The sequence below is a fragment of the Ranitomeya variabilis genome, chromosome 5, assembly GCF_051348905.1.
Source record: "Ranitomeya variabilis isolate aRanVar5 chromosome 5, aRanVar5.hap1, whole genome shotgun sequence".
Taxonomy (NCBI): domain Eukaryota; kingdom Metazoa; phylum Chordata; class Amphibia; order Anura; family Dendrobatidae; genus Ranitomeya; species Ranitomeya variabilis.
This window is the reverse complement of record NC_135236.1, coordinates 213,420,782-213,439,800: the sequence shown is the minus strand read 5'-3', so window position 1 is coordinate 213,439,800 and position 19,019 is coordinate 213,420,782. Positions and strand designations below refer to the sequence as shown.

General features: G+C 42.0%; 1 protein-coding gene across 1 annotated transcript in view; it reads right to left on the bottom strand.

The window, feature by feature from the left end:
• UNC13C (unc-13 homolog C) overlaps positions 1 to 19,019 on the bottom strand; it is a 1,212,529-nt gene that overhangs the window by 780,006 nt on the left and 413,504 nt on the right. The window contains exons 10-11 of the mRNA XM_077263773.1: positions 8,477 to 8,704; positions 5,304 to 5,445 (exon numbers count right to left, since the gene is read on the bottom strand). Coding sequence (XP_077119888.1) covers positions 5,304 to 5,445; positions 8,477 to 8,704 — 370 coding nt within the window. The remainder of the gene's footprint in view (positions 1 to 5,303; positions 5,446 to 8,476; positions 8,705 to 19,019) is intronic.

Genomic DNA, 19,019 nt, shown 5'->3' with positions numbered 1-19,019 from the left:
GTAACTGCCCCTCAAACCAGCACAACCGCAGATTTGCCAACTGGAACTTTGGCCCACATGGCGGATTATGCCTTATGTATCCTCAAAAAGGACCCACGCATTATTAAAATGATGAGCGATGACGATTACTGGTTGGCCTGCATCCTTGACCCTCGCTATAAAGGCAAATTGCAAAATATTATGCCACATGAGAACCTCGAACAAATATTAGTAACCAAACAAGCTACTCTTGTAGACCGTTTGATTCAGGCATTCCCAGCACACAGCGCCGGTGATGGTTCTCACACGAGCTGCAGGGGGCTACAGGGCAGAGGTGTTAGAGGTGCACAGATCAGAAGTGGCGTTGGACAGAGGGGTTTTCTGACCAGGTTGTGGAGTGATTTCGCAATGACCGCAGACAGGACAGGTACTGGAGCATCTATTCAAAGTGACAGGAGACAACATTTGTCCAGTATGGTTACTAACTATTTTTCAGCCCTTATTGATGTTCTCCCTCAACCGTCATTCCCATTTGATTACTGGGCATCCAAATTAGACACCTGGCCTGAATTGGCAGAATATGCGTTGCAGGAGCTTGCTTGCCCTGCAGCTAGTGTGCTATCAGAAAGAGTATTCAGTGCTGCTGGTTCAATATTAACCGAAAAAAGGACTCGTCTGGCTACCCAAAATGTGGATGATCTCACCTTCATTAAAATGAACCACTCCTGGATTTCAAATTATTTTGCCCCACCTTTCCCGGCTGACACCTAGCTTTCCTATAAAAAGGTCTTGCTTGTGGACTGGTCTTACTGAGTGTTAAAATCTCTTAATTTGCAGCAGCTGTTTGACCAGCATACGACATGTTTACACATCCCCCAATGGGAAAACTCCCCCCACGGGGCCATTGTCTCACTCTCGACACTTGGCGCAAGCACCCGTTAGTTACAGTGCTGTTTGTCAGAAGAGGTGGGTGTGCTCGCTTTTGGTCGACGGCACTGCCACTGGGTCCCTCATAGTACAATGTAGTGTCTCTGGCGGTGGTGGTGCGCACCCAACGTCAGACACACCGTTGTAACATGAGGGGCCCTGGGGCGGTACCGCCGGCCACAAGAGATTTCCCCCCCAGCTCAAACTGTGCTCTACCACGTGCCAAATTATCTCGCACAGCTCCACCAATGTTTAGTCTATGCGCTGACATCATTCAATGCCTGGCACTGACAATCAATACCAATTTGTTGACATCTATGATGATAGTTACAGTAGTCTGGGTCAGTGTCCTATATTGACACCAGTAAATACTAATTTACTGCCAAATTACTTTGTCATAAACTCTGCAGATGAGCCCACCCCTGTACCTAAGCATGCCACCCTTTTTTTTATTTATAGTTGTTTTGCGAGACATTAACATCTATTTATTTTGTGGGAGTACTAACTGTGTCAGACACTTCTTGCAATACTCCTCCACTAACCACAATGCTGCCTGCCTGTGTATCCATGTAACCGATTTAAAACTGCCATGCCTGCCTATTGTTTGTTATTTTAGGCCTTTGATAGCCTGTCTGCGGCCCCTACTTGCAATACTCCTCCACTGACCACAATGCTGCCTGGAGTGCCTGCCTGTGTATCCATGTAATCGATTTAAAACTGCCATGCCTGCCTATCGTTTGTTATTTTAGGCCTTTGATAGCCTGTCTGCGGCCCCTACTTGCAATACTCCTCCACTGACCACAATGCTGCCTGCCTGTGTATCCATGTAACCGATTTAAAACTGCCATGCCTGCCTATTGTTTGTTATTTTAGGCCTTTGATAGCCTGTCTGCGGCCCCTACTTGCAATACTCCTCCACTGACCACAATGCTGCCTGGAGTGCCTGCCTGTGTATCCATGTAACCGATTTAAAACTGCCATGCCTGCCTATTGTTTGTTATTTTAGGCCTTTGATAGCCTGTCTGCGGCCCCTACCTGCAATACTCCTCCACTGACCACAATGCTGCCTGCCTGTGTATCCATGTAACCGATTTAAAACTGCCATGCCTGCCTATTGTTTGTTATTTTAGGCCTTTGATAGCCTGTCTGCGGCCCCTACTTGCAATACTCCTCCACTGACCACAATGCTGCCTGGAGTGCCTGCCTGTGTATCCATGTAACCGATTTAAAACTGCCATGCCTGCCTATTGTTTGTTATTTTAGGCCTTTGATAGCCTGTCTGCGGCCCCTACCTGCAATTCTCCTCCACTGACCACAATGCTGCCTGCCTGTGTATCCATGTAACCGATTTAAAACTGCCATGTCTGCCTATTGTTTGTTATTTTAGGCCTTTGATAGCCTGTCTGCGGCCCCTACCTGCAATACTCCTCCACTGACCACACCAATGCTGCCCGTGTACCCCTGGAACCTATTTAAAAGTTCATAGAGCCTAGTTATATATTTTATTTACTATTAATAAGGCCATGATGGACTACGCTGTACCATGCTACAAGCTAACCAGTCGACACTTCTTTTGCGAGAAAAGCCATCCCAACCCTCCACCAGCATGTAAAAGACCGCATTGTCCATGCACTCTGGCAAACTGTGAGTACAAAGGTGCACCTGACAACAGACGCATGGACCTGTAGGCATGGCCACGGAAGATTACGTGTCCATTAAGGCGCAATGGGTTAATGTGGTGGATGCATGGTCCACAGGGGACAGCCTACTAAGTCTGTCTGCAGTCCCTAATTCAAATTGTCCTCCACTGTCTAAATCGGAGCTTCCACCTTCTGTCTCTCATTAAGTGCTGTGTTTTTAAAAATTGGTGGTTAGGGCCTACTAACGGTGTCTGCCCCTCCCTGGTGTTTGCCCTCAACTGAATAAAGCTGAGCTTCCACCTTCTGGCTTTCGGCCTATAGTATCAGATATTAAACTGCATTTGGCCTTCAACTTTGGTTACGGCCTACTAACGGTGTCTGCCCCTGCCTGGTGTTTGTCCTCAACTGAATAAAGCTGAGCTTCAACCTTCTGGCTCTCATTAAGTGCTGTGTTTTTAAAAATTGGTGGTTAGGGCCTACTAACGGTGTCTGCCCCTCCCTGGTGTTTGCCCTCAACTGAATAAAGCTGAGCTTCCACCTTCTGGCTTTCGGCCTATAGTATCAGATATTAAACTGCATTTGGCCTTCAACTTTGGTTACGGCCTACTAACGGTGTCTGCCCCTGCCTGGTGTTTGTCCTCAACTGTCTAAATCGGAGCTTCCACCTTCTGTCTCTCATTAAGTGCTGTGTTTTTAAAAATTGGTGGTTAGGGCCTACTAACGGTGTCTGCCCCTCCCTGGTGTTTGCCCTCAACTGAATAAAGCTGAGCTTCAGTCTTAGGCTTTTGGCCTATAGTATCAGATATTAAACTGCATTTGGCCTTCAACTTTGGTTACGGCCTACTAACGGTGTCTGCCCCTGCCTGGTGTTTGTCCTCAACTGAATAAAGCTGAGCTTCAACCTTCTGGCTCTCATTAAGTGCTGTGTTTTTAAAAATTGCTTTCGGCCTAAAGTATCAGATATTAAACTGCATTTGGCCTATTAGTGTGTTTGGGCCCTTAAAACAGTGTCTGCTGCTCCTGGGTTTGCTACTCCACTGAACAAAGCAATGCCGCCTGTTTAGTCTACTAGATGAGTCTGCTGGTACATTGACCTAGACCTAGACCACTACACAGCCAGAATCTGACCCTGCTGAAAGTAAGGTTCCCCTTCCCGCATGTTATACCACCTTACACAGGGACAAAGAGGTAGGTGCAGATGAAAGTGCAGGTTCCTTCATCAGGTGGGGGGGGCATACTCGTTGGCGACGTCACTGGCACAGGGCCCCTCAGAGTACGCAAAAGTGTCGCTGCTGGTGGGAGGCACCCCCGCCGTGCAAACACACCGCTGTACTTTGAGGGGCCCTGTGCCAGTGCCAATGCGAACAAGTGTGCCCCCCCTGCTTGCTCAGGATCACAGCACTTGCAACTTTGAAATACTTACCTCTCCCTGCTCCACCGCCGTGACGTAGTCCACGATTCCTGGGCCCACTAAAACCTTGAACCAGCCCTACCCCCCACAAATTTGCCAAATGACCTCCAAGTTCCATTGAACAACTATTATTATAAAGTTAATTAAGATTGACAAGCTTCAGAAACAAGAATGGATGTTTTTGGCATTAAAATGGGCACTGTAGGTGTTTTCCTGGCCTCCACTCACTGCCGACTATGCTTCCCCATTGACTTGCATTGGGTTTCGTGTTTCGGTCGATCCCCGACTTTTAGCGATAATCGGCCGACTGCACTCGACTCGACTCTGGACAAAGTCGGGTTTCACAAAACCCGACTCGATCTTTAAAAAATGAAAGTCGCTCAACCCTAATCTAGACCCATGTTTAAAAAAAAGCTTTTTAAACTTTAAGCAAGAAACATGTCCAGAAGTGAGGAAGATGTCTTCTTCACTTTTGGACATGCGCACTGTGCATCTAAAGCCAGGGAGTGGACACCCGGCATCAGAGGCGCAATGATGTGGGTGAAAAAACTACCAGCAAGTGTGTGATACCATGCAGAGAAAGACAACTAGTTTGGAGAAACAAATGTCCCATTGACTAGTCATAAGGCCTAATTAGCATATGAAATGCAAAGTTTAAAAAGCCTTTTTTTTAAACAAGGGTCTAGATGTTAAACACCATAGAGGGTTGGTTAGGCAGGGTATTTAGCAACAAATAGTCTAATACTGGATGGTTCAAGGGCATGAGGGACCTATCAGGTTCCCTTTAAGTCACAGGTCAAGCCAAGGATCAAATTGAGCCATACCTTGGGGCATATAAAGTCACAGATGAAGGGTTAGGATTATAAAATTGAGGCCAAGTTGAATGCATGAATAAACATTTGCAGTGATTTTTATATATTTAATGTACACTTCATATTAGTTCTCCAGGGAAAAGTTCTATTGAAAACTATGGTTAGACTATACTATAAGCCATAGTGTTAATTCCCTTTCTTTCTTCTACCTTGAAAATGTGATTGAATATACCGTATTTCATTGACTGCTTGATGCCACCATCTGGAATGAGAACGGCAAAGCATGACCTTTCAACTAGAAAATCATTGTACATGACAGTTATTTCTCAATTACCTATTCTCTGCAAGTGTAGAACAGCAAAACAACATTGATTGGAGGGAAGACCGATGCCGCTGGTGATTTACCATATCATATAATTCACCGCCCAATGATACAGGAAGGGATTAACATGGTAATAGATTCTCGCTGTCACTTACATACACTACATTGTCAAGTTGTACATTGACAATTTCAACAACAGTTTCTATACTTACAAGTTAAATTTCTCATCCCACACTGGATTTAGATTTCCAAAAATAGTTTTGGTTCTTCTCTTCGTTTTTCCAACTTGGACTGTCACATATGGGTCACTTGACCCTGTTTTATCTTTTGCTTGTAACCCCTGAGCACAAAGAACTGCAAAATTCAGAAAATATTTATTAGAATGCAAATTATCTAATACAATAACAATACATGTTGTCATCAATGATGAATAGAGTTTCTAAATTTTACACAAAACGTTCAAACAGCATGCTCTGTTAAGTACACAAAGTATTCGTCTGAAAAAGTGTGGTAGAAGTGAAATGAAGAAGCATTATAGCGGACAAGATTATTTCTGACGTCCTCGTACGGCCCCCTTTCAGCTGTATATTATTAATAAAACAACTAGCGTATAGCGTTATTATGAACGTTTTTCAGATGTTTTCATCCAATATTCTTTTAAATATACTTTCAGGAACACTCTGCATAAACAATTCTACTTGTAATATGTTAAAAAAGCCTAAAAAAACTACATGGAAAAAATGAGACAAAAAGTTGTCAAACACTCAAAATACCCTTTGTGAATCAACATTGAGGCAACTTTAATATGGACATATTTTGTTCAGTATTTTCGATGCATTACCCATAATATATCAAAACTTTACAGTAAAGTGTTCCTTATTTTGAAGTATGCAAAAAAATGCTCACCAAATCACATCCATGTGAATGTGGCATAATTTGGAGATCCTTTTTCCAGAAATGAGAAATGGTTACCAATCTACAGTCCCAAGTGTTTGATTGCTGGGACTTCTGCCACGAGGACAACCAACACAGAGACATCCACCAATAATGATAAAAGGTGACACCATCATTGACTATGGAACTGACAAAGACAGCGAAGAACTGTACTTGGCCATTTCCGTCAGACGTCAAATGGAGTGGCATCAAACATGGACAATCTGTACTAAGATGCTTATCAGCAATCTTGTAGCTTGACAAAATGCTATGATATTGAGAACACCCATTTACATTTGAAATCTGAATCCATAGTTTGTCCCAATGCAAAATCTTATGAGAAGGTAAATAAAAGAATTCATATTGTCAATGAAACACACACTGTTGATAGGATTTCTACTTGCTGTCATTTAACGGACACATCCTTCTTTACATCCAGAGGCTGAAAAAGTGCCCTCAACACATCCAGCCGATAAGGATGCCTGGCCTGTTACAGTGCATCAGTCTCTCTTGTAACAAATCTCATACCTTTATGAGGATTGTTAGTGACAGCAAGCAGAAAAGCGATTAAGGTCTGCGCTCTTCTATTTTTTAGAGATTAATGCTAACAAATATTTCTTTGGGCAGGCAAAAAAAATTCTCAGAATGTTTTCATTTGTTATGTCTCTTGAGATATAATCAAATAAATAGAAGGATCCTAAGCCATGTCTATTGCATTATCTATGAAACCAGCTATGTTCTTGATGCACCCAGCGTTATCGCTCTCCTGACTCTAATCCATCTACGCCTAATCCAGGTGAAAGATTAGAATTTCAGTGCAGCAAGCACCTATTGAATAAGCAGACATACTCTTTGAAATAGAAAAAAAACACCTAGCCCCACATGTGCTTTGTTATGGAATAAACAAGATTTCTGATGTTAAAGGAAATTTGAATTAGAAATATTTCCCTGCTCCCCATCCCAGCACTATGTAGATCTTACCCCCATTCTCAGTAGAAAGGTGAAATAAAGCAGAAAACCAGCCAAAAGGAGCTTCCGATGTGTCATACAGTAGATACTCTACTTGCAACATAAGTAAAATCTGTGGTATAAGACCACTACTGATTTCCAGGATTAAAGAAATCCAGTTTATTCAATAGAAGTGGGGAAGGAAGGACTTATAATTCTTATTTTTCGCTGGATCCACCTCTAGCTCAGAACCCTGCATCAAAAAGATGTGCAACTCCAGCCTAAACATTGCGGCAAGCTGAAGATATCAGATGTATTGAGAATAGTGGGCCAAAATTCCTTCAGAGGGATGTGAAAGTCTGATAAAGTCATATATAAAACAAGCTTTTGCCAATAAAGGTGGTTCTACATGCTGCTGATTCATGGGTATATTTAATTCTTCTCCCACTTCTACATTTTGGCCTAGCATTTTTTAAATAAACAGCACAATGTAATTTGTCATGTATCGCTGCTCATCTGAGGTTGTATTTACCAAATTTTAAGAAAAAGAGGAAAAATCCAGCAATCCCAAAAGGTAAAATTATTGTATTTAAACCTTCACATTTTATGAAACTCAATTAAAAACATATTGAAAGGGAATAGGGAAAATAACATAAAAATGTGCAAAAGGATGACGCGTTTCGAACCAGTATGGTTCTTACACGTATCGTATATGAGTAAGAACCATGCTGGTTGGAAATGTATCATCCTTTCTCTAATTTTTTATGTCCCGTGATTCATACTCATATACGATATGCGTTAGAACCATGCTTGTTCGAAACGCGTCATCCTTTCTCTAATTTTTTATATTCCTTTTCCTATTCCCTTTCAAAATGATTTTAATTAAGTTTAATCAAATGTGAAGTTTTAAATACAATATTTTTATCTTCTAGGATTGCTGGATTTTTTCTATTGCTCTTGTGTCTCACGCATCCTGCAGCTGAGATTTTTTTCTTACGTGCATCCCTACCTCGATTGAAAGATCCCATGGCTACATTACACTTTAGGAGAGCTGATAAATATTTATTCCTTTTTGTACTTAATTTTAACACCATCTAAGGACCAGATGTTTTATGTATTTATTTTTTTACCTTTTTACATAAAACCATAGACATTGAGAGTATGACCTACTATATATACTTCTACCACAAAGCTGTGATTTATGCTACTGTTTAGGCACTACGCTTTACTATATAGTTAAAAAAAAATTTTTTTCAGTGAATATCGGCCAACATCTGACAAAGTGACAAACAATGGGTCCTTATGAATATATTTAGAAATTTTAGCGGGGTGTACATCAAATTTAATAATTGTGACGTCTGAAGAGCGCCATTTTCTACCAATAATCCAAATTAAATAGCATTGTACAGTAAAACAATATAAGTATAGAATATACTATTCTACAGATAGAAGACGGTTGATCACTTTCTGTATGGGCTCTGACACAGATTACACTGCTCGTTACCTGTGATGTTAATTTTAGCAGACCACTTGGATGTTCCATCTAGAACATTCTGTTTGGCTGATTTTGTATGATGTACAAAGTCTTCTTTTGCTATTTGGAAAAGCTCCTGGATAACCTCAAAAACTTCTGGTCTGTTTCTTTCTCTGATTTTCATTCTTTCTTTCATCGCCATAATAATGTGCTGAGTTTTGTCTTCTGCTCCATGTTTGGAACTTTTTTCTGCCGCTCCTAACAAACACATATAAAATGATCAAAAACATTTGTTGGGAAAAAAAGCATGTCGTGGCAAGAAGAAACTGGCTTTACCAAGCTGTCCAGTTCAGGAAAAAAAACATGGCTGCTTTCTTCAGTAAAGAGTGCCACATCTGCTCATGGTTTATGTTTGGTACTGCTGATCAGCTCTATTGAAGTGAATGGTGTGGAGATGCTAAACCAAAAACAACCCTGTAGACAGGTGTGGTACTGTTTCTAGAAAAAAGAGGTCCGGACTCAATATACAAGTTTATGTAACAATTTAATGATCTAAAAATATGTACATGCATTTCTTAATTAATTGTGGCGCTATTCATAGTGATCCGTTCTTGTACCCATATGCCATGACTAATTAAACTTCCTTGCCTTTACCATACCAATTCTCTAGCAGTACAGTCATGGCCAAAAGTTTTGAGAATGACACACATTTTGGTTTCCACATTTTTCTTCTTTTGGTGTGTTTAGTTCTTTCAGATCTTCTATGGAACAATTATAAGCATTTCATACATTTTTACATTTTTTCAACAAATTCATCAAGTTTATGTAACTAAAGACTTAATATTTACAATATTGACCCTTGTTTTCCAAGATTTCTGCAATTTGCCCTGGCAGCTGAATATCAGCTCCTTGGCTAAAACCTGACTGATGACATCCATTCTTGCCTAATCAGTGTTTGGAGTTTATAACAATGTCTATATGATGGTTCACTTCTTGAGGATTGACCACAGCTTCTCAATGGAATTGAGATCTGAAGAGTTCCAGGCCATGGACTTTTGCCTTGTTCATCACCAAGTTGCTCCTAGATCATCGGGAGAAGCTTTTCTCAGTATGCTTTACTGTTGCCATGAAACAGGACTCATGGTAGCAAAGGCTTTTGATGTCAAAAAAGGCAGCAAAAAAGTCACTTTTCTATTACAAAAACAAAGGACAGACTGACATTCTGCAGAAAGTACACTGATTGGACTGAAGAGGACTGCTGTAAAGTTATTTTCTTTAATCAAGCCCTCTTCAGAGAGTTTGGGATATCTAAACAAATGATTGCCCAGAGCATAAAAATGAGCTCTACCATGAGCCCTAGGTCATGCCATCAGTAAAGAATCCTGAGCCTATTCACGTGTGGAGTTGCTTTTCATCCAGGCAGAGGGCTCACTCACAATTTGGCCTAACTACACTGCCACAAATGAAGGATTGTATCTGAACATCCTCCAAGAGGAAATTCTCCCAAAATTTGTGAGTCTGAAAACTTTTAGCCACAACTGTACAATTGTGCCATTAACAGTAGTTTATACTGAACCTATAATGTAATAAATATAAGCTGTAAAGTTTTAATTTGTTTTGGTTTACCTGTGTACAGAAAAAATAGGCTACCTTCAAGCATTTGGCATATATGCCAGGAAAATGCCCCAATGAGCAGGTCTATCAGGTCCATAGACTTTTATTGGAGCAATGTATGTCATGTGTATGTTTTTGGGAATATTTTGGCTAGTTTACATCCACACAGTATAGCACTTTTCAATAAAACTGTTAGCAATTTTTTTTACAGAATTAAATTACATACAATCGAATACTTGAAGGATTGTTTCAAGTAGAACCCTAAAACATGGTATAATTCTATCTTTTATGGTTTGGGCAAACACAGTAATCTATAGACCAGGCAAATGCTGTCACTTTGTACTTCATGTTAAGAGACTAGGGCTAGCTCCAGAAAGTGCAGAGCCATTTGTTAAATTATCCAAACAATTAATTACCAGAGTACAAACCCAAGTTCTGAAGCTTTTTGCCTTTGTTCACATGTACATGTTTGTTTCAGGGAAAGACAAATTGAATAAGTGATCTATTGCAGGGGTGTCAAACTGCATTCCTCAAGGGCTGCAAACAGGTCATGTTTTCAGGATTTCCTTGTATTGCACAGGTGATCATTTAATCACCTGCACAGAATGATTCCAGCACCTTGTGCAATGAGAAGGAAATCTTGAAAACACGCATGGTTTGAGGCCCTCGAGGAATGCAGTTTGACACCCCTGATCTATTATGGAAATAGTAACAGAGGGAAAAAAGGGAAAAAAAGTCCTGCATGTAGTATTTTTTTAACCATTATGAAAAATTATAACCCAGAAGAATCCCATAATAATGAATGAGGCCCCTCTGCTGCCATTTGCATAATAGATGCAATGGATCAATTTTTCTGTTCCTAAAACAAAACAGACAAAAGTAAATATTCAAGTGGTCATGTGAACAGGGCATCGCAGATTACTTGTGCAACCTGAGTGAGTTCTTATTTTCAACAAGTACATTTTTGTTTGATTTTTCTAAAATAATACAACTCTACATTAGTGCATCACTACACTCAATTGGGTAGCGATGTACTGGTGAAAGATAGCTTACGCTTTAACACCCGCAAGACTGAATTTTCCACTTTACCATGTATCCTTAAAATTACACTTGGTATCCATTCTTTAATGCAATGTAACCTTTTTCAGCGCGTTATTTAACCCAATTAATTTTGTTTATTGTGCCGTACTACACAGTTATATTGCTTTTCTGTATTACTTTCTACTTCTCCAAAGTTTATTTCATATTTAATTTGCATGTAAATTAACCTCATTCCTATTGGGAGAAATATATTTTCCACTACATATGATCATTATCATTAATTGTATTTCATAAAAACATCGCATTGCCCAAAGTTCAGTTAAGAAAATAAAGGAGGAAAGTTATTCAAAGCTATTAAAGTCATATTTCAAAAGCAACAGCATAGAGTTCATCACAGTTTTCACAAGATTATAATGAACTTCAGTAAACAATTATGCCAAAATTATATGGTTTTCATTATTCCACTGACTATTTCAGATGGAAAGAAACTGTGGAGCACATGGGGTATAGTTTGACCATTATATCAGATTTATACATGGATGGATCTAACTTTTGGGATTCCTACAGAAACATATAGAGGTACAGGAAGGTCCCATGCACCTCAATAGGTGCCTTAATATGGCACCAAACAAGGGTGAATAAAGGATAAATAATAGTGATGAGCGAACATGCTTGGATAACATGTTATTCGAGCATACTCGGGTGTTATTCCACTATCTTTGGCGTGATCGAATAGTATGTTCACGCCCCTGCGGCTGTTAGACAGCCGTAACAAATACAAGAATTACCTGTTTGTTAGGCAATCCCAGCATGTGTTGTGTCCGTCTAACAGCTGCAAAACATGCAGCTGCGGGGACTCGATCATATTATTCGAGCAAGCCCAAGATACTGGGATAACACCCGAGAACATGTTATCCAAGCACATTCACTCATCATGAATAGGTAAGTAAATAACTGCACGTGAAAAAAGAATGGCGGTTGACATGACAGGAGCAACGTTCATATGTACACAGCTTTTCTTAGAGAATTGAATCGGCACAGACTAGAAATACTATACATCACAAACGCTATTCTAATGTACCGTATCTTTTGTTGTGATTTCACATATGAGAACAGAAAGCTTAAAGTACCATTCCGCTGCTTTTATTATTTCATCACCAGATAGGTATCAGTAATGTATGTTCTATGTGTAGAAAAATAGCACTGCCTCCTCCTGCTTGACTGACAGTCTCTATACTGTGAGTCTTCAGGGAAATGAGTTGTCAGTCAAACAGGATAAGGTGGCGGCCCTGGGTGTGGAATAGAGCTGGAGTGACAGAGGTGCCAGAGCTATAAATAACTCTTTAGACTCATTTGCTTATATAATCATACACTGACATCTCAGTAATGGAGGAACGGACAGGCCAGTGATGGTAGTGCTAGAGTTTTCTGTGAAAGAGTTACACGCGCATATAAAAAGATTATGGTGTGAAATCCTGCTGACGTATTCCCTTTAATGTAAGTCTAAGAGAGCCTTGTTCTGAGTCTCATAGACTTACTTTGAGATGTGACTTCTGGTCTGCTCCGCAAATACTGGACTAATCAGGCTGGTCACAACTGTGGACAAATGGTCCAAAAGACATCCAAAGAAGTGATGGAAACTACAGAAGATGGCCACTGGTAAGTATTTAATGCTACACACGGAATACAAACTACTTATACCTATCCGGCAGTGCAATAAAAAAAAGTGGTGCTTTTTTTCTTTCATGCACATAAAACTGACAAACCAAAGCCAAAATTGAGCAAATGGACACAGCCTTTGGCCTCATTCCAACAGCTGTAATACAGTTGCATTTTGACATCCAAAAGACTCAGACCACTTAGCAGTTCAAATGACCTGAATGTAGATCGCACAGCAATTATGTGGAAACTTGTATGGATGTATGAACAAGACCTAACGAGCAAGATACTAATTCAAATGGACATTAATATCTGAGTCTGATACACGTTACTGCATATAACTTGCCACATTTTAATAAAGCTAATTAGCAGCGGTCATTTAATAGAAGAGGTTACATAAGGAAGGCAACAGAGATGGGAAATAAACATGAATATACAGCTCGGCTCTCATCTTACTAAAAAACATAATTAACATGATAAATTTTGAGATTATTTAACATCTAGAGAAATTTGACATACAAAACTATTTTCTGACATTCTCGGTTTCATGATGTTTGTTAAACCTTATACTAAATATGAATAAGTTTGTTATGCTCTGCGCATTACCATAATAAATTAGAAGATACATCGTACCACTTAGGCTACTTTCACACTAGCGTCGTGCACTGCACGTCGCTATGCGTCGTTTTGTAGAAAAAACGCATCCTGCAAAAGTGCTTGCAGGATGCGTTTTCTCCATTGACTTGCATTAGCGACGCATTGCCACATGTCGCAACCGTCGTGCGATGGTTGCTGTTATGACCTGGTGGTTAGGAGCACCCGAAGTGACCTGATGGTTAAAACAGAAAACCTGGGACAAGCTCTGAGGAAGTGGTAACTCTACTGACTGCAATCCCTAATCCCATCACACACACTAGAAATAGCCGTGGAGCGTACCTAACTCTCCCTAGACGCCTCTTCACAGCCTAAGAGCTAACTACCCCTAAAGATAGAAATAGAAGCCTACCCTGCCTCAGAGAAATTCCCCACAGTAAAGGTAGCCCCCCACAAATATTAACTGTGAGTTAAGAGGGAAGTGACAAACACAGGAATGAAACAGATTTTAGCAAAGGAGGACGAATCTTCTCTAGAAAGACAGAGGATAGGAAAGGGAACTATGTGGTCAGTACAAAAAACTACAAAAACCACGCAGAGTGTGCAAAAAGACCTCCACACCGACTCACGGTGTGGAGGTGCAGCTCTGCACCCCCAGAGCTTCCAGCTAGCAAGGAAATATCATAATAGCAGGCTGGACTGAAACATAGCAAGTACTGAAAAATATATTCAAAAAACCAATGAACAGCAAATGACTAGCAAGGACTTAGCTTCTGCTGGAGTAGTCAGGTCATCTGAGAATTCCAAGAGAGATCTGAACCAGTACTGAGACATTGACAGCTGGCATGGACTAACGACCTGGGCAGAGTTAAATAGGGAAGCCAGCAGCAGCAATAAACGAGGGCAGCTGAGAAAGCCAACCTCAAAGATCAGCAGTTCCACTCAAAGCAACCAGAGGGTGTACAAGGACAGAACTCACCAAAGTACCATTCACAACCACAGGAGGGAGCCCGAGAACGGAATTCACAACAGTACCCCCCCTTGAGGAGGGGTCACCGAACCCTCACCAGAGCCCCCAGGCCGATCAGGACGAGCCAAATGAAAGGCACGAACTAAATCGGCAGCATGGACATCGGAGGCAACAACCCAGGAATTATCCTCCTGACCATAGCCCTTCCATTTAACCAGGTACTGAAGCTTCCATCTCGAAATACGAGAATCTAAAATCTTCTCCACCACATACTCCAACTCCCCCTCAACCAACACCGGAGCAGGAGGATCAACGGAAGGAACCATAGGCGCCACATATCTCCGCAACAACGACCTATGGAACACATTATGGATGGCAAAAGAAGCTGGAAGGGCCAAATGAAACGACACAGGATTGATAATTTCAGAAATCTTATAAGGACCAATGAAACGAGGCTTGAATTTAGGAGAAGAAACCTTCATAGGAACATAACGAGAAGACAACCAAACCAAATCCCCAACACGAAGTCGGGGACCAACACAGCGACGGCGGTTAGCAAAACGTTGCGCCTTCTCCTGAGACAACGTCAAATTGTCCACCACGTGAGTCCAAATTTGTTGCAACCTGTCCACCACAGAATCCACACCAGGACAGTCAGAAGGCTCAACCTGCCCCGAAGAAAAACGAGGATGAAAACCAGAATTACAAAAAAAAGTTGAAACCAAAGTAGCAGAACTAGCCCGATTACTAAGGGCGAACTCGGCCAATGGCAAGAAGGTCACCCAATCATCCTGATCAGCAGAAACAAAGCATCTCAGATAGGTTTCCAAGGTCTGATTGGTTCGTTCGGTTTGGCCATTTGTCTGAGGATGGAACGCTGAAGAAAAAGACAAATCAATGCCCATCTTAGCACAAAAGTACCGCCAAAACCTAGAAACAAATTGGGAACCCCTGCCCGACACAATGTTCTCCGGAATGCCATGCAAACGAACCACATGCTGAAAAAATAATGGAACCAAATCAGAGGAGGAAGGCAATTTAGGCAAGGGTACCAAATGGACCATCTTAGAAAACCGATCACAAACCACCCAGATGACAGACATCCTTTGAGAGACAGGAAGATCAGAAATAAAATCCATGGAAATATGTGTCCAGGGCCTCTTCGGGACAGGCAAAGGCAAAAGCAACCCACTGGCACGAGAACAGCAAGGTTTGGCCCGAGCACAAGTCCCACAGGACAACACAAAAGAACGCACATCCCGCGACAAGGAAGGCCACCAAAAGGACCTGGCAACCAAACCTCTGGTACCAAAAATCCCAGGATGACCAGCCAACACTGAACAATGAAATAACCCTACTAGTCCATCTATCAGGGACAAACAGTTTCTCCACTGGGCAGCGGTCAGGTCTATCAGCCTGAAACTCCTGCAGCACCCGCCGCAAATCAGGGGAGATGGCAGACAGAATCACCCCCTCTTTGAGAATACCAGCCGGCTCAGGGACTCCCGGAGAATCAGGCAAAAAGCTCCTAGAAAGGGCATCAGCCTTCACATTCTTAGATCCCGGAAGGTATGAGACCACAAAATCGAAACGGGAGAAAAACAGTGACCATCGAGCCTGTCTAGGGTTCAACCGCTTGGCGGACTCGAGGTAAGTCAGATTCTTGTGATCAGTCAAGACCACCACGCGATGTTTGGCTCCCTCAAGCCAATATCGCCACTCCTCAAATGCCCACTTCATAGCCAACAACTCCCGATTGCCGACATCATAATTACGCTCGGCAGGCAAAAACTTTCTAGAAAAGAAAGCACACGGCTTCATCAAGGAGCCATCAGAACTTCTCTGAGACAAAACAGCCCCTGCCCCAATCTCAGAAGCATCAACCTCGACCTGAAAAGGGAGCAAAACATCTGGCTGATGCAACACAGGGGCCGAAGTAAAATGACGTTTAAGCTCCTGAAAGGCCTCAACGGCCGCAGGGGACCAATTCACCACATCAGCGCCTTTCTTCGTCAAATCAGTCAAAGGCTTAACCACACTAGAAAAATTAGCGATGAAGCGACGGTAAAAATTAGCAAAGCCCAGGAACTTCTGAAGACACTTCACAGATGTAGGTTGAGTCCAATCATAAATGGCCTGAACTTTAACAGGATCCATCTCGATAGTAGAAGGGGAAAAAATGAAGCCCAAAAAGGAAACCTTCTGAACTCCAAAGAGGCATTTAGAGCCCTTCACAAACAACGCATTAGCACGAAGGACCTGGAACACCATCCTGATCTGCCTTACATGAGACTCCCAATCATCTGAAAAGACCAAAATATCATCCAAATATACGATCATGAACCTATCCAGATACTTCCGGAAGATGTCGTGCATAAAGGACTGAAACACAGATGGAGCATTAGAAAGCCCGAATGGCATCACCAGGTACTCAAAATGGCCCTCGGGCGTATTAAATGCTGTTTTCCATTCATCGCCCTGTTTAATACGCACAAGATTATACGCCCCTCGAAGGTCAATCTTGGTAAACCAACTAGCCCCCTTAATCCAAGCAAACAAATCAGACAACAGAGGCAAAGGGTACTGAAATTTGACCGTGATTTTATTGAGAAGGCGGTAATCTATACAGGGTCTCAGAGAGCCATCCTTCTTGGCCACAAAAAAGAACCCTGCTCCCAACGGCGACGAAGACGGGCGAATATGCCCTTTCTCCAAGGACTCCTTTACATAACTCCGCATAGCGGCATGTTCTGGCACAGATAAATTGAACAGTCGGCCCTTAGGGAACTTACTACCAGGAATCAAATTAATAGCGCAATCACAGTCCCTATGAGGAGGTAGGGCACTGGACTTGGGCTCATCAAATACATCCTGGTAATCCGACAAAAACTCAGGGACTTCAGAAGGAGTGGAAGAAGAAATTGACATCAAAGGAACAACACCATGTATCCCTTGACAACCCCAACTAGACACAGACATTGATTTCCAATCCAGTACTGGATTATGAACCTGTAACCATGGCAAACCCAACACAACAACATCATGCAAATTATGCAACACCAAAAAGCGAATATTTTCCTGATGTGCGGGAGCCATGTACATGGTCAGCTGAGTCCAGTACTGAGGTTTATTCTTGGCCAATGACGTAGCGTCAATCCCCCTTAAGGGAATAGGACACTGCAAAGGCTCCAAGAAAAAACCACAGCGCCTGGCAAACTCCAAGTCCATCAAGTTCAGGGCAGCGCCCGAATCCACAAATGCCATAACAGAGTAGGACGACAGTGAGCAAATCAGAGTAACAGATAAGAGAAATTTAGGCTGCAAAGTACTAATGGTGACAGACCTAGCGAACCTCTTAGTGCACTTAGGACAATCAGAGATAGCATGAGAGGAGTCACCACAGTAAAAACACAGCCCATTCTGACGTCTGTGTTCTTGCCGTTCAGCTCTGGTCAAAGTCCTATCACATTGCATAGTCTCAGGCCTCCGCTCAGAGGACACCGCCAAATGGTGCATAACTTTGCGCTCGCGCAAACGCCGATCAATCTGAATGGCCAAAGACATTGACTCATTCAGACCAGCAGGCGTGGGGAACCCCACCATAACATCCTTAAGGGCTTCAGAAAGACCCTTTCTGAAAATTGCTGCCAGGGCACACTCATTCCACTGAGTAAGCACAGACCACTTTCTAAACTTCTGGCAATATACTTCTGCCTCATCCTGACCCTGACATAGAGTCAGCAAGATCTTTTCTGCCTGATCCACAGAATTAGGTTCGTCATAAAGCAATCCAAGTGCTAGAAAAAATGCATCCACATTAAGCAATGCAGGATTTCCTGGCTCAAGGGAGAATGCCCAGTCTTGCGGGTCACCACGCAACAAAGAAATAACAATCTTTACTTGCTGAATGGGATCACCAGAGGAGCGGGGTTTCAGAGCAAGAAACAGTCTGCAATTATTTTTGAAATTCAAAAATTTAGATCTATCCCCAGAAAACAAATCAGGAATTGGAATTCTAGGCTCTAACATCGGATTCTGAACTACATAATCTTGAATCCTCTGTACCCTAGCAGTGAGTTGATCCACACAAGAGGACAAACCCTGAAAATCCATATCTACACCTGAGTCCTGAACCACCCAGAGGTTAAGGGGAAAAGAAAGACAAAACAGGCTGCAAAGAAAAAAAAATTGACTCAGAACTTCTCTTATCCCTCTTTTAAGATGCATTAACACTTTGTTGGCCAGCTGTACTGTTATGACCTGGTGGTTAGGAGCACCCGAAGTGACCTGATGGTTAAAACAGAAAACCTGGGACAAGCTCTGAGGAAGTGGTAACTCTACTGACCGCAATCCCTAATCCTATCACACACACTAGAAATAGCCGTGGAGCGTACCTAACTCTCCCTAGATGCCTCTTCACAGTCTAAGAGCTAACTACCCCTAAAGATAGAAATAGAAGCCTACCCTGCCTCAGAGAAATTCCCCAAAGTAAAGGTAGCCCCCCACAAATATTAACTGTGAGTTAAGAGGGAAGTGACAAACACAGGAATGAAACAGATTTTTAGCAAAGGAGGCCGAATCTTCTCTAGAAAGACAGAGGATAGGAAAGGGAACTATGCGGTCAGTACAAAAAACTACAAAAACCATGCAGAGTGTGCAAAAAGACCTCCACACCGACTCACGGTGTGGAGGTGC